Genomic DNA, 15,588 nt, shown 5'->3' with positions numbered 1-15,588 from the left:
ATTGGGACTATCAGGTTAGAAAGGACAGTTACACAGAAAAAACACTAAAATTTGATATCAAACTTTATTTTGGGAATGCAGAGATATAGGAAATAGCTTAAAGCATCTAATTTATTTGGATCAATACTTACATTAACTCTTCTCAGCTCAGAATTGACCAGGAATAACTTGAACAGTAAACTATATTCACTTCTCCCTATTTTAAACACCCCTGTGTTGGAATCCCTGCTGTCCTGATGCCTTGGGAGGACTCTTGGGAATATTTTTGAGAATATTTTTGGAAATACTGAATATTGGTAAATATTGATAAAAAGGAATATTGGAAATATTCTTGGAAAAAATATTTTGGGAATATTCTAATGGAGAACATTTTTCTTTAATTTGTATTTTGACAGTCCCAAACTCATACAAACTTCCAGTAGTTTTAATGGAGACTTCAGTCTTTTTAAGTACTCAAGAGCTCAGCAATTGCTTCCATTTGTAGGTCTTTTTCTTTCAAATCCTTCCTAATGCAAATTTCTTCATGTTTTGTTACTGCTAATAATAATGTTAATGATAGATAATTTGTCCCAGAGACTCTAAGCCCTAAAAATGATCTTTTAGTCCCTGGAACTTTATCTTCCACCTCTATTATTACCTCCTCATTTGAAAGCAATGTTACTAAGAAACATGCTGATGTTCTATTTCTGGACAATGAGTAAACAGCTAAGTAATGCTCTTTCCATCCCCTCACACCTTTTTTTGCTCTGCTTTCTATCCATCTTGACTGACGCTGTGTCTCTCATATTCTTCTTCTAAACTTTTTGCACTAAGTTCCTCCAAGGCACTCACACTTGTTACTCCTTATTTGCCCAAGCTGCAGTTGTCCATGTATTTATTGCACAACTACTCATCTGGTCTTTGAGTCCCTTGAGCTGCTGGACTGACCAGCCTACTAAGTACTTTCTATTTCTTTCAGTTCTTGTTTTGTTTCTATGGTGTGGTCAAATAGCTCATACACTTTTTGTTCTTCAGTTGGGGTCACTGAGCAGACACAGCAGATCAACTTCTTCACTGGCACCCACAGTATGGGTCCCTAAAGCAGTAGACGTATTGTGGTGCTCTGCTGCAGTGGGGAAATATGCTCCCTGTCTTTGTTAAAATCTTGTAATACACAACTACCTGTGTGGTTGGGTATGGTGCCATGGTGAGTTTCTCAGCAAACCAAATTCTAATACTGATTTTTTTTTTTCTTTTTCTGTAAAGGTACCTTGGAAATGCAATGGTCATTCTGAGTCATTAGTGTATCAGGGTAGGTTTGTTAGTAGTCCTACAAGGAAAGCTTCTGCCATAACTAATTTAGCTGCCCACACTGGTGATACTGATCTGTTATTTGAGTCTATATAACCTTACATCTTCTAACAAACTGCCACTGGAGTGGCAGGTCTGGAATCCTAGCTACTTGTTCCATTAGTTTTTATATCTATATGACACTGCATAAGGGTCCAGAAACCTGAAGTGGTGCACTTGTTCAAGCAAAGAAATCAAATCATAAAAGAGCTAGTGCTTGCACTCTAAGCAATGGTATACATATTGTGACTGTTCCTGAGTGTCAGTTGGTGGTGTTGTCACAATTAACTGTGTTCTAAGCATAAGTCTGGGATTATATTTAATTATACAGTGTACCTGTGTACCTTACTTAAACTAAAGTTTTATTAAACTTACTGGAATTGAAATTGCTCCATTTAAACTGTTTCTAATTTAAAGAGTTCATTTGGAAACACTCTTCAAAACTGAATTAGCTAGGATTGCCTATTTGAATGCTGTACAAAACATATGAAATTTGTCCAAAATATGTTGAAAATACTTGAACCATCTGTAAAAAAATGAATTTTGCTATGATTGCTCATGCAGAATATTTTTTAATAAAATGTTTTTGTAAATCAGTCTGTCAGTTTTCATATACTTACAGTAATCTGCTCATGTACTTCTAAAAAAAAAGTTGATATTTACTACTACTGCACTATGATCCTTACTCAAAACAAAAAACCAAAACCAAAACAAACAAAAAAAACCCACAAACAAACAAGCAAACCCCAAACTTCTTTTTCCTCAGAATTTTAATTGTATTTATAACTGGATTCAGATTCAAGAAAGCTTTCTGAAAATATCCCTTAAATTAAATAGTTTATTTTTCCCTTTCTGAATTCCAGCTGCAAACCTGTTTCAGATAAGAAGTAACTATAGTAACATCATGTTCATCTGGTTTAATTTTAATACAATGCTGAAAATCTTAAAGTTTTAACGTTTCAGGAATCATTTCATACAGTATCGTGAACATCAGCTAGTTCTTGAAGTCCTCTTATCTGTCTGGAAGTGATGAGGGCTGAATGCTCCCTAAGAGGTGGGTGGAACCAAGTTGGACAACCCAGCTAGAAGGGGTTCAAATGGGGCTGGACTGAAATCTCCCACCAGGGAGGTTGGACAGGGCCAGTAAGGGCTGATAGAACCCTCATGGCCCTGAGGGCATCCCTGTACAATATTTTAGTTATTAGCATATTGATATTATTAAAAGCTCAATGTAACAGTAAGAATGTTCTTACTGTGTTGCTTTTTTGTTATCTACAGTATAATTTTTGAAATGGCATCACAAATCATTTACTATTTTCTGAAGGCCACATTTACATCTGTATGTATGTACATTTACACATACTTCTATATCCCTTCTGACATCTGAATGTAAATTATTGTGTGAATTATCAAGGCTACTAAATTGCAAGCTGAAGTTCACATCAAAAGAGTAACACATCTGGTGATCCAGAGAGAAAATTATCCAGGATTTTAATGCTTTAGATGTGTTTCTATTCATACGACTGACGCTCATCGCACTTTATACTCATCTTACAGATCTGTAATTCCACTGATTTCAGCTAAATCTTCTCTGAATGTCTAGTTCATCTGAGTAGACTACCTTTGATTACCTTGAACCTCTGTGTTTAGGCACTTCCTGTGTAAAATAAAGTGCAGGTAAACAGTATAGATGAAATGCTGGACTTCTTGATAGGAGTTTTGCCACTGTGTTTTCTTTGGTCTAGAATTTAAATTTGCACTAAGGAGTATAGATTTAAGTTCCTAACTTCTTCATCCCTCTTTTTATCTTTTACATAAGACAAGGAAAGAAGAAGAAAGGAGGCTTGGCTCACCTAATTTTTCCTTTTCCTGTACTTGAGAATTTGATATCAATCTTACAATTAGAGTCTGAGAGGCAGATTTTAGCCTGAGAATTTTGATAAGTATTTTCCTAAGATGAAAGGAGAGAAACCTTTGGACAATTATGTGAACAGTCTTTGGGAGTGTAAGTTCCCAAACCTTTAGCTGAACTGGCAAAAATAGGCATGGCAGTATCCTCCCTTGCTAAGGGTGAGATTATTCTACCTGGGAAGACTCTTCACCAAATACTGACTAAGCGAAAGAGAAAAGGGCTCCTTTAAAATACACTTTGGCAATGCAGATGCCTATTAAGACAACTGCCTTTCTCAGAGCGGCAGTTGTCTGGACTAATGATTTTCAAAGCACTATAAGGAAAGTGAAAACCAAGTGTTGAGAAAAAGGCCCTTAGCAGCTGCTTTTGTTGTAAGAAGCCCCCTTGATTGCATCACATTTAGCTCAAAATAGTCATATTGAACACAGCGTCTCACTGATAATTATAGCTTTTTATCTAGAAAGATGGACAAGCCAAACAGTCACTTTCATCTGCCAGACTCCGTGATGCAGAGCTAATGGGCAGAATGCTAGAGAGGTCAGAGAATGGTGAGACATTAAACACACCTGAACTCTTAGAAATTAGCTCAGAATAATTTTAGACTTCCCAGGGAACCAATTATCATTTAAAGTTAATAATCATAGTGAAAACAACTGGGAAAAGTGTTTCTTGCAGAGGGAAGCCCTGGATTCAAAGAAGGGGACTGTGAGGTATAGAAAATTTTAGTGAAAACCTAATGCATCATTCAGGTAAAAATAAATCTTAATCTATGGCTCCTTAACTCCTTTCCTTCTCATCTAAAAAACTTTCAGGAACAGCAAGAACCAATATAGTGAGTCTGTCTAACCTAATATGCTCAGTCGGGGGATAACCAATAATGAATGCCCAGGGAAGAATCTTAAGAATAAAACAAGTATATAATAAATTTCCCAAATATTTTCCTAGCCCTTAGCCATTCCTATCTAAGACACTTCCCCAGCTGTTTCTATCAGATGTTTTAGTGCTGTTGGATAAACATACTCAAGGATAATAAATGGTAGCAAACTGCCAGAAGCATTAACGTACCCATGATCTCACTGCAAGCTCCAGGGAAAGAATAGTGTGGTATCAGGTGATTCCAGATAGAAGAGTGCCTCTCTGCAGCAGCAGCTGCAATCCTAATTTTTCCTCCACTCATGCACTCACCGCACTCCATTGAGAGCATGACTGGTAAGCTCTTTTTTTTTTTCCTTGGGACTATTTCTCCTGACTCTCTGTTGAAGCTCTTCCCCTTTCCTGTGCATCTGTGCTTCCCCTGGAGGAGGAGTGTATCTGGCTCCTCATTCTTCAAGAAGCAAAATTAAATTCTTTTTGTGATTCTTTATTCTGGCTTTAGACACAGGATAAGCTTACACATGTATATGTAAACATTTCTCAGAAGCTTAAACCTAGTTGGATGCTGAGAGTAGTCATGCTGCAAACTGACTCAAAAAATGTTGACTGTATTTAACATCATGCAGTGTTTATCTCCATGCTACATCAATTTGATCCCTGATAGTACTTGTCAAATACTACTACCAGTGGGTCAGGATTGTCTTTTACAAGATCTCGCCTTCCAGTGCTCTCTTTCTTTGTTTTTTTTTGAGAGTAACAATTCTTTTTGTCTTCCAAGAAATGCATGGCTGTGTTTGCAAGGTTTTTGTAAGTGCAAGTATTATAGATTGTGCAGATTAGTAGAATAATGCAGTATAGTGTTGGTTTGGTAGTTAGAAAAGTATAGGTTGTCAATATGTGGAAAAGGCTAGTGAAACAGGTTTGTGTTAAGGGTTTTTGAATTTGGAACTTTGTAATATTGACAGGAAATAACCCCCAAATTGTATAAATTAGGTTCAACTCTGATTTCTAAAGCAAGGATTGCACAAAGGTTTCAAGCTTAAAATAGTATTCTTAGTACTCTTTTATATAAAAAATTGACTGGTAAAATATTTTATGAGATTATTAAAAGGTTTGTTATATTTAACACAGCTCCCCTCTCAGCATGCATGTTTATATTAAGTTCTAACTTAATTCTACCTCAATTTTTTGTTCTCTCATTTATTGTCTCATACATGTTTCCCAGGATAGCCCACTGGTCTTACAGTCTGACAGAAATGTAACAGTGAATGCAAGAAATCACATGGGACAGTTAACTGGACAACTGACAGTAGGTGAGTGTTCTTTATTAACTGTTACGTTTATCAGTTTAGCTTTATGAATAGGTTTCATTAATAAAAATCACATATAAAATACTACTGAACAGTCAGGAAAAAAATCTCTCATCACCATACTCAGACAAAAATGGGTGCCTATAATGCACAATACATACACAATAAGAGCATTATTCAGGATTAGCTCAAGGCAGAAAAAGTAGAAATGTCTCAAAACAGTTAAAACAGCTTAATGAAAAATTATGGGTTTTGAAACAACTGTAACAAAACAAACTAAAAAGAACCTCAGCAAAACATGTTTCAACAACACTTTCAGTGGGAAAATAACTATAATTTTCTTACAAGTTCAGCCAGTCTTCCATTACTTCAGTGGCAATTGTTTAGTCCCCATCACTTTTGTAAGGCATTTGTATCAGTACATATTCAAAGAAGTTGGAGTAATGGAATGTAAAAAAATAGAACAAAACAAAAATCAAAATGCTTTCCTAGTCATTGCAAAATTTAAAGGGAAAGTGATCATACAGCCAGTCATTCATTAAAACTGATATTTTACAAAATATAAAATATAGGAGATCAAAGTTCCAAATGAAATGGAAATAAAAAAATCCTCTACTTATCTGTTTCCCTGCTTTTATGGTCTTTACTGTGTTACACTCTGGTTTTAGTACAAATCATATTTATTGTGTTAGTAAATATGGAGCAATTTTCTTTTTATATTTTCAGAACTAGAACAGTACTGAAGGTATTAATTACTTTTTAAAAATATTGGACGAAAAAATTCACTGCAAATTGGTGTTCTAGATCTGTCACAAAACTATATATACTGACTGGGAATGGGATAAAAAAAATATAAAAACATACATGTGTAAGACAATGTAAATAATATTAATAAATTATATACATTCAAGTATACACCCCTTAGGCTCCATGTATTTTTGTTTTTTTTTCACTTTACTTCTGGGTTAAGCAGCATTTTATCCACTTTTTTTCCTCACGTGTTGAGGTTATGCTCACATAGTTTTAAACTCTAGTTGTAATCTACACTAAGTTTTCATACTGGCTGGAGACAGTGGCTTCAAGTTGTAAAAATCTTTGGCAAGTACAGACCCAGTGACATACCATCTGCACTGATTTCCCTGAATGACCACATCAAACGAGTGTGAAAAGGTAACTAGAGTTGCTAGAAGGTACAGATGAGGAAAATTAAGCTAACACCTGTTCTAGCCATATTGTACTTGCCCAGTGTGATTATGGAATGCAGTTCTGTATCATTTGCTAACTATATTATTAAAACCTTCTACTTTGTCTGGTAATTGCTAAAAGGTGAGTTGCCCATGGCAGACATTCACATTGGCTGAAATATATAAATAATATTTTTATCACTGACACTATTCTGGCTGAATGAATCAAGTACAAAAAATGAGTGTGAATTTATTGAGACTGACCTACTTAAAGGCATCACGCTAGAGGTTAATATTCTAAAAACATACAGGCCTGAAAAAAAAATATATTTTTGTGTTTCCGTCATTAGAGTGAATACCATTAGGCTTCTTGGTGTGCAGCTGGTATGGTGTTTGGAGAGCAGAAATTTGTTAAATTGCAATATTGTGTTTACAGTATTTCTTATTCTTTACCTTCCTCTTCGTTCCTATATGGCCTTTATTATTTCTTATATTAATATAAAAATCTGCTTCTTTATTTTTTATGAATTCCCTGTACTGTATTGGATGCATATTAACATATTTCTTATTTTCTTATCTCTTATTAAATATTTCTAACTTAGTAAAGTCAGTCACCACTGCCAGTACAATCAGTAAAACCTGGACATTCTACTATTAGAAATCAAAGAAATTAACAGGCACCTAAATATCTATTATTCCTGCCCTCCCTTCTAAAATTTTTTCTTGTGTAAGATAGAGCAGAGAAAGACAAGTTTTCACTTTTGCCTTGTTAAAAGCATGGCCACGTCTGCTGAAAGAATGGTAGGGAACTTTTCTATACTGTGTTTACTGACATAAGAAAATATTTTTTCTATTAGCTGTATATATGCTCTGGAACACTCTTCTTTAAATGAAGAGGTATGCTGCATCCTTCAAAAACAATGAAGAGAAATGTTTTAAACAGCAACAACACCAACAAAACAAACAAACAAAACCCACAGAAAACCAAACCAAACCAAAGTAAATTATTATACCTTGGGGGAAAAATTGTCTAGTTAACAACTTTGAAATCTTCTTATATGTTGACATCTTTAAAGAGTTGAATAATAATAATCTTAAGAAAAACACCAAACCTACAAATTTATATGCATGGCAGGAGCATTCTATAAAGAAAGAAGGATGCCAGTGCATTCAGAAAGATGATAATGCACTTTTTATATATGTTATACCGCTGGCATTTTATCTGTATTTCCCAGGACATAAGTGATATTGCAAGGCAACAAATTGGCTGGTCTTTTCCTGTCTTTGGCATCCAAACTGCTGGTCATATCAAATTTTAGGACAACTAAAAATTCTTTCTCTATGGTATTTGAAACTCTGCAAGACCAAGACAGTCTCAAGAGCATGCACTTAGAACTGTAACTGGAAGATAGATTAATGTAAAGAAGTGGGGTCAGGGCTGGGAGAAAGGAGGTTACGTATTCACTCAGGAGATGGAAAAATGGCAGTGAAACTCTTGATACAGGTGTTATTGAGTGAGTGTCACTGTGAGTGACTATGGAGGACAAAATATTTAATCAAAGCGCCTCATTTAAACATCTTGGAACATGTCCTAATCTAGGAGGAGTGAAGAAAAAGTATATTAAAAAAAACAAAACAAACCCAAAACCAAACAAGAAAAACCCCAAACAAACTAAATATACTGAAGGATTGGAAGACTGAGTGGTTGTGTGTTTAAATGGTATAAATTCAAGTCGTGGCTCCAGGTCATACAATACTAATATCCATCCATTATTGCAGTACAATGTTTTTATGCTGGCAATAAAAACTGTACAGAGAGAAAGTCACAGCTGTAGCAATACTTTCTGTTGGGATTTCTACCAAGTAAGCAAGAAATGTTGGGTTGCACTCCAGTCTATTTGTGATATATGGTCAGGAATCTGCCAAGTTTGTGTCTGGATCTCCAAAAGGACTCCACAGCCTTCAGTTCTTAAACATGCCATTTAAGACCAATGGAGCAGATGTAGCACAGACATGAGTTATATCTACAGAATAAAGATGAAAAAATGGCCATCCATTGAACTTTGTATCTGAGCTGGAAAAGGATAAGTAATCACATTTCTCCCTTCCCAACCTTCACTTAGCAATACCTTTTGCACTGTTCATTCTACTGAATTACCTTCACACAACCTTTTCCCTCTGTTTAATCAGTGTTTGCATAGTTTAAATATATATGGAAAAATATCTACTTCTCTATTTTTGCCAGTCTTAGAAATGCACATTAATTGCTCACCTTGAGAAAGAAGTCTGTTGTTCCATGCTGTCTGCACATATCATATATACCTCTGCCTGTTTTTGAATGGAGAACATTAAGCTGGCAGCAGCTAAAAAAATTGGTCTGATGTTTGAAATCCACTTTTGTTCTTACCATAAATTCATCCTCAGATTTAATTTTACTTCACCAATGTTCTCATTTTTTGTGAGATGTTGGGTTTTTTTCTTATTTTTTACCTTGCTGCTTCTGACAGGTATTTCTGCTACTTCTTCACCCTTTCTCGTTCATAAAAATCTCTGGGGATATCTGAAATGTGCAAAAAAGTGCACTTCTTTTCTGCTAAGCTTTGAGCCCTCAGACAGAATCATAACTCTCACAGAGGTCCAGAGCTATAAAAGTCACAGCTTTATAGAGCTCCTGAACCTGTCACTCTGTTCATTGAGATCTCTAGAGCCCTGCAAATTGAGAAAAAAATATTTGAATACCAATGAAAGTTATATTACGCTCTTGCAATTGCTATTTGAAAATAACAGGCAGATGTGTGATTTTCAATAGCAGCACTGCTAAAGACTGATAGCAGTGCTAAAAGATATAACTAGTCAAATAACTTGTCAAACGTGATGATGCTTTCCATACATTTAACACAAAATTTGTCTTTGTGTATTTATGATTTTTCTTTCTTTAAAATGTGCTTGCTTACTTGCTGTGTTCCATTAAGAGTACTTGAGTTACTGTGCAGAAAGTCATGGACATTAGGAACCACAGTTACATAACTCTGTGAGACTGGGAATAGTCTCCTCATCATTCTCACCTATATCACCTATGCCTGTATGTACCGATACCTTACCAGATAACACATCCTGCTAGCCCTTCACTTCTGAGGTGTGCAGAGTAACTCATTACTTAAATGTTGTGCTTGTGATGTTCCTTTTGCAACATTTAGATATCAGTGAAGATTCTGAACCAGGATACATTGCAAGCATCCTTGCTTTTAGAATGATCTGTGGTAGTAATAATATGTTACATTATTACTCTCTGTGGTAGTAACAAAAGGTACATGTAAAAAATGTGTACACATATGTAACACCCCAGCCCTGGAACCACTCAAGGTGGTTCCAACCTGGATACTGATCTGGTGTTTAACAACATGTTGCTCTGAATCTTTTATACTCTTGTGAGACATTTACTTAAGATTTTTATGAACTTGAACTAAGGATCCAGTAAGGCAATGGAAGTAATAACATGCTTAAGTAACAATGGACGAGAAACGTTTCTGTGTTTTCTAATCGTGTTTTCAGCCTCAAATATAAGATGTTTTCTCCTAAGTGTTGCAGGAAGAAGGTATCATACACATACACCCTTTCTTCACAGTAGGAAAATGTAACATAAGCTCTCAGCTCTTCTCTGTCTTATCTGCATGACCGTTCTTGTATGATCCATAGTAGCATGATGGGGAGGGAAGGGATGGTGGTGTTTTACAAACCCTCATTAGCTGCTTCTACTCTTCAACTAGGCAAAAATGGATCAGAACTTCTCAGGAACATGTGAAATAAAGACTTTCTCCTTTTCCTTGCAAAGAGGTTTACCTGTAGTCCCAAACTACAGTGAGATTTCCAAAATTTAAAATACATTAAACATTCAGCTAGTCTAATTTTCGTATTAAAGCAATTGCTCTTGTAACTGTTGTGATGCAGTTCAATAATTATTATTGCTAAGAAGATATGTTGCAAAAACAAATTCAGATAAATGAGTTATCCATTTCTCATCATTCTCTGAATTTCTATTCATTAACTGAAATACAGACTGAAAACCCAACAAATTTTGGTTCTCAAAACCACCTTACTGTGTGCAAATCAGAAAAGTAGGCAATTCACTTTACCATACCTAGATGATTAGTTCAGTTGGTTAGAGCATGATGCTGATGACCTGGTGATGATAACCAGCATGATGGTGGTTGTGGGTTTGATCCCCATAGGGGCCATTCATTTAAGAGCTGGACTCAATAATCCTTCTGGGTCTCTTCCAACTCAGAATATTCTGTGATTCAGTTTTTGCATTGATGTATTTTATATTGAAAATCAGACTGAATATAATAACTTAAAATCTTCTTTTGGAAAATTTTGTCATTAATCATGTTCTTTTCATTGTAGCAAAGGTTTTTAACTTATGGGTAATTCGTTCCCTCTTCTTTTTCTGATACAAAAAAAACCCCAACAAACCAAGGAACAGAGAATCTGTAATTTCTGGGCTAAATTATTTGCATTGCTTACATTTTTCCAGATTTTTTTTCACTTTAAATGGAATTTTCTGTTGAAAATTTCTTGGTTGTCTGATATTTTCCCTTGTTTTAAGTCAGTTACTTGTCATTCAGAGAATACTTAGATACATCATCATGTAGGCTTTGCGAACTTAGATAACTTACACAGCAAAATATTATACATTCTGAGTGTACAAATTTCACAGTATAATGTTTCTTAAGAAACTTCTATAACCAATTATACACTCTTTCCAAGTATAGGGATATAAACAATTTATCTGCTAACTGGTTGTACAAACCCATTGTTAGGTCTTTTAAATGGGAGAAAATGTCAGATATCTTGCTCTTTTTAGTACAGGTTAGCTTACCTTTTACTAAACTGCAAAGTTAAAGGATCTCTTTCAGCTTCAGGCCTCACTGCAAAAGGTATGATGGAGCAGTGCCTGGAAGGCCATATGGCTTTATGTCTTCTCCTGGCAAAGCACATGAGATGAGCCAAGAGGCAGTCAGGAAGTGAGCCATGGTGTTCATAACAGTTGAAATGTCCAGCTGGAATCTGAGTCTTATCTCTTCTCATAATTTACAGTGCAGTGTGAAGTTGCTTCTATTTCTGCCTGTCTAGTCCATAGAAAAGTCTTTTTACAAACCATCTATGCTGTAACAGGTTTTGTAATAGGATCTCAATATATACTCAGATATACTCTTAATGACTTTGACAAAACTGTCATGAGAATCCACTTCCATTAATTAATTATCTTGAAGTGCAGTATTAGGAAAATGTGAATCTCTGAAAACCAGTCAGAAGTTCAGCCTCTTTGCCAGCATTTTGATGGGTCTGCCAAAGTAGTCTTAAAAAATTAGCATGATAATTTATTTGAAATTCATCCATATTTCACCTGCAATTCTCTGTTTAAGTCATCTTCAAATAACAGAAAGCACCTGGATTTGTTTGTTTTGATTCAGCATCAAGAGGCAGTTAATGGACTAGTAGAAACAGTTGCAGACAACTCTTTTCTAATTTTTACTTTTATTTCACTTCTAAATTGATTGCATAATTTTCTATGTTAATTTTCATACCTACTTTTAAAATTCAGCTGTGGTAAATATGCTCTTGTTACAAGCAAGCCCTTGCATTAACTGGATTGAAAAATAATACATTTTTATACATCCATTACATAATTAACTCATAAAATTATTAAATATGCTACATTAACCATTTTCAAACCTTGGTTGAAAAGATCTCAACCTTGCTTGGTTGAGAAGATCTTTTTGAAAGAAAGAGAGAAATGCTTTACACAGTACTTGAGATTGTTTTTAATGATTCATATTTTTTTAATGATTAATATTTTTAAGCAATATCTTTCATATCTTAATGATACTCTTATTATATGTTATGTACAAACATTGCTGTTTAGTATTTGAAATACCCTATGGTGTAAAATATATCTTAAATCTCCCTTATGAATTGCCACATGAAAACTGTGCTATAAAAATAGAGTAGTAAGCTATTTCTCTGTCACTTATTAGGACCAAGTGGTAATTCTTTCTGGTAGGTATAGCCATTACTTAACCTGATACCTCCTGATACCTGAAGTACAAAAGCATATCACATCAGCCAATATGTCAAGAATTAAAATTTCCCGCATGAATAAACACAAATGCAAACAGCAGTAGGACAGTAATTAAATTCTGTGCAATTTCGGGGTTGTTATTTCAGGGGAGAGAGATTGCTCGTGCATTGTTTTTATTAAACAGCTTATCCAAAAAGGTCTATGCTGTGGATATAAGATTCCTTGCTTTAAGTTTTATAATCCTCACTAGTGTGTTATACATAATCTAAAAACTTTGCATCTTAAAACTAATAACTTCAGTACTTCCAGATCTGGGGTCTTGAGACCTCTTCCCTTTATATCTGCATTTAGTATATTTTTTTTCTTCTTTCTGCCTTCTTCAGACTCTAAAAGTTTTTGTCATTTGAGTCTTGATCCAACTTTTCTTTTCTTTTTCTTTCCCTCAGTCTGAGCTCAGGAAGACTATTTCTACCACGGATACAAGGTACAGCTCATGTCAGTTCATATGTGAAGTTGTATTGATCTAACATGGAAAGCACCTTTTCTGTCTGTAGCCGACAGACAAAAAGAAAAACATACTTTGTACTTTTATAATTAGTCTGATACTTCTCTCTACAGTATTTGTAGCATAGACAAAATACATGCATCTTATGTTCTCCTTCGTTTTCTAAGTTTGTTCATCATCTTCATTTGGACGGAATTTTAAGGTCCAGTATCTGATTTTTGATGTGGTTTTCTTTGCATAATCTAGAACTGGCTTGGAAAGGACAAATACATGGCGGAAGAGATTCCTTTTCAAAGTCAGAATATACCTTCTTAAGTTTGGACTTCAGAAATCCTCCAAGGCATATGCAGTTACTGGGCAGGGTACTTTATTCTTCTGCAATTACTCCAATTTTCCAGTATATATTCACTATAAATCTTAATTTTCAATGAGCTGCTGTTATGAAATTGGGCATTTTTTTCTTTGCATGTGGAAAAGATCTGAAGCTGTGTCACAGGACATAGATTGGTCTTAGGAAATATTTTTTCACTGAGAGGGTTATCAGTCACTGGAACGTGGTTCCCTGGGGAAGTGGTCACAGCACCAAGCCTGCCAGAATTCAGGAAGCATCTGGTCATATACTCTAGTTTTAAGTAGTCCTGCAAGAAGCAAGGTGTTGGAGTCAATAATCCTTGTGGGTCTCTTCCAAGTCGAGAAATTCATTTATTCTTTCAAAGGCATAAAGAATAAATCCAGAGAAGGGAGAAAGAAGGGCAAGTAGCAGGCCTTCCTCAGGCAGCTTGCTGGAAGCCAGGCCTCAGGTCCCAGCTGCTCACAGGTGGTGCTGGCAGGAGTGCCGGGTGCTCTAAGGGCTGGTGCTGGGCTGGCTTCTTTCAGGGCAGCCTTCAAAAAGCAGCAACCAGAAGCCTCCTTTTCTTGTGAAAGGACAACAGTTAATGTTCTATACCACTGTCACTTTAGAGGTCATGTGGAAAGGATGAAAGGGAGCACTAAATCAGTGTTTTCTAGGCAGGGATTGTGGAGGGGGAGCAAAAGTGCAGCAGGGATTCTGTGCAGAGGGATATCTGATCCACTTGGTATGAGCCTCAGCTCGGTGCCTTAGTATTTCATCTCAATCCTAACTTTGATCCTAGAGCATCTGTAGTGAGTTTGGACATATACTGAAGTAGATTTCAATTATCAATGGCTATTTTTCTAACAGTACAGCAGTCCTCTGCTTACTTTGCTGCTTTATAGGCTTTTTCTATTACCTTATAGTATTCTAAATGCAAACCTGGATGTTTCCACTGTCTAGAAAATTGGCACTGAAAACTAGGAGAAATGGGTATTCTGTTCTAATTCTCAAATATTTTATCCTCTTCCCACGCCACCTGACCCCATACCATACCAGAGGACATGATCTGTGAGCAGTTGATTGATTTAACTGTAGAAGCAGAGTGGGAAGAAGTAATTAGTGTTTTCATGGCGGTGCAGAAGTGTTAGTGTTTAAACATTAATCCATTGCCATCTGTCCTGCTGCTGTTACCCACATGCTGTTGGCCAGTACAGACAGCATAACTACTACCCAAATGTTCCGAGCAGGGAAAGTGATTTCCTTTTTTTAGGAAAGAGATCCCTAAAGTCAAAGAGAGGGATATTATTTAGATATATATAAGTAGGTTTTAGAGGCATATAAATAGGCTTTGAAGGTTGCAGCATACCTCTTCAAAAGATGGTTCTAACTCTTTGTCTTTAGCTTTATCAACTGGTAATACTTCACTTAACTTCAAAAACAGCTGCTGTGCATGCATTGTGACATTCACAAGGCAGCTGCTGGGTGCTAAGCATTATTAAATTACCTACAACATCTGGACCTTTAACAAGTCCCTGACAGGACATTAAGATTTTATTTTTACCCCTTTTTTCCCTGATGTTCAGACAACTCATTAATATTGTTAAGAATATATTATACTAATGGGAGTGGCTGAGGTGAAGGACAAAATAAGGACTAAAAAATGAGTAGTCTATTTGAACTTAATTAAGTCCAAAAACACAGTTAAAAAGAAAGAAAAGAGCAGTAAGATCTTTCTGATGTTCTCCTTCATTTCAGAGTTACTTCCAAGACTACTTGGAAGTAGAAATTCATCAGCATGTGGATGGTTTTAAAGATGTTGAAGTGACAGCAAAGAGATTTATCAAGCATAGAGGGGAGGGGTAATTTGATTGTAGACTTAGATTCTTTATTCAGCTAAGTTATCTTTAAAATGTCTGAGTTCTACCAGTTTTCTTATTGAGCCAGCTATGGGAAATTCACCTGTTTCTATATGAGAAGGAGATTCTTGCAAGTGAAGAGTCAGGCTTGGAAACAGTTGTGTTTGCCCATGAAAATTATTTGGCCATACGAGATCATGAAC

The 15,588-nt window shown here is 35.6% G+C and overlaps 1 protein-coding gene across 2 annotated transcripts in view; it reads left to right on the top strand.

Annotated features, from left to right (window-relative positions):
• SGCZ (sarcoglycan zeta) overlaps window positions 1-15,588 on the top strand; it is a 427,442-nt gene that overhangs the window by 350,442 nt on the left and 61,412 nt on the right. For both annotated transcript variants that reach the window (XM_032686604.1, XM_032686605.1), the window contains one exon: window positions 5,340-5,427. In XM_032686604.1, the coding sequence (XP_032542495.1) occupies window positions 5,340-5,427 (88 nt within the window). The remainder of the gene's footprint in view (window positions 1-5,339; window positions 5,428-15,588) is intronic.

This window comes from Chiroxiphia lanceolata, chromosome 4, assembly GCF_009829145.1.
Source record: "Chiroxiphia lanceolata isolate bChiLan1 chromosome 4, bChiLan1.pri, whole genome shotgun sequence".
Taxonomy (NCBI): Eukaryota; Metazoa; Chordata; class Aves; order Passeriformes; family Pipridae; genus Chiroxiphia; species Chiroxiphia lanceolata.
This window is presented reverse-complemented; position numbering and strand designations above follow the sequence as displayed.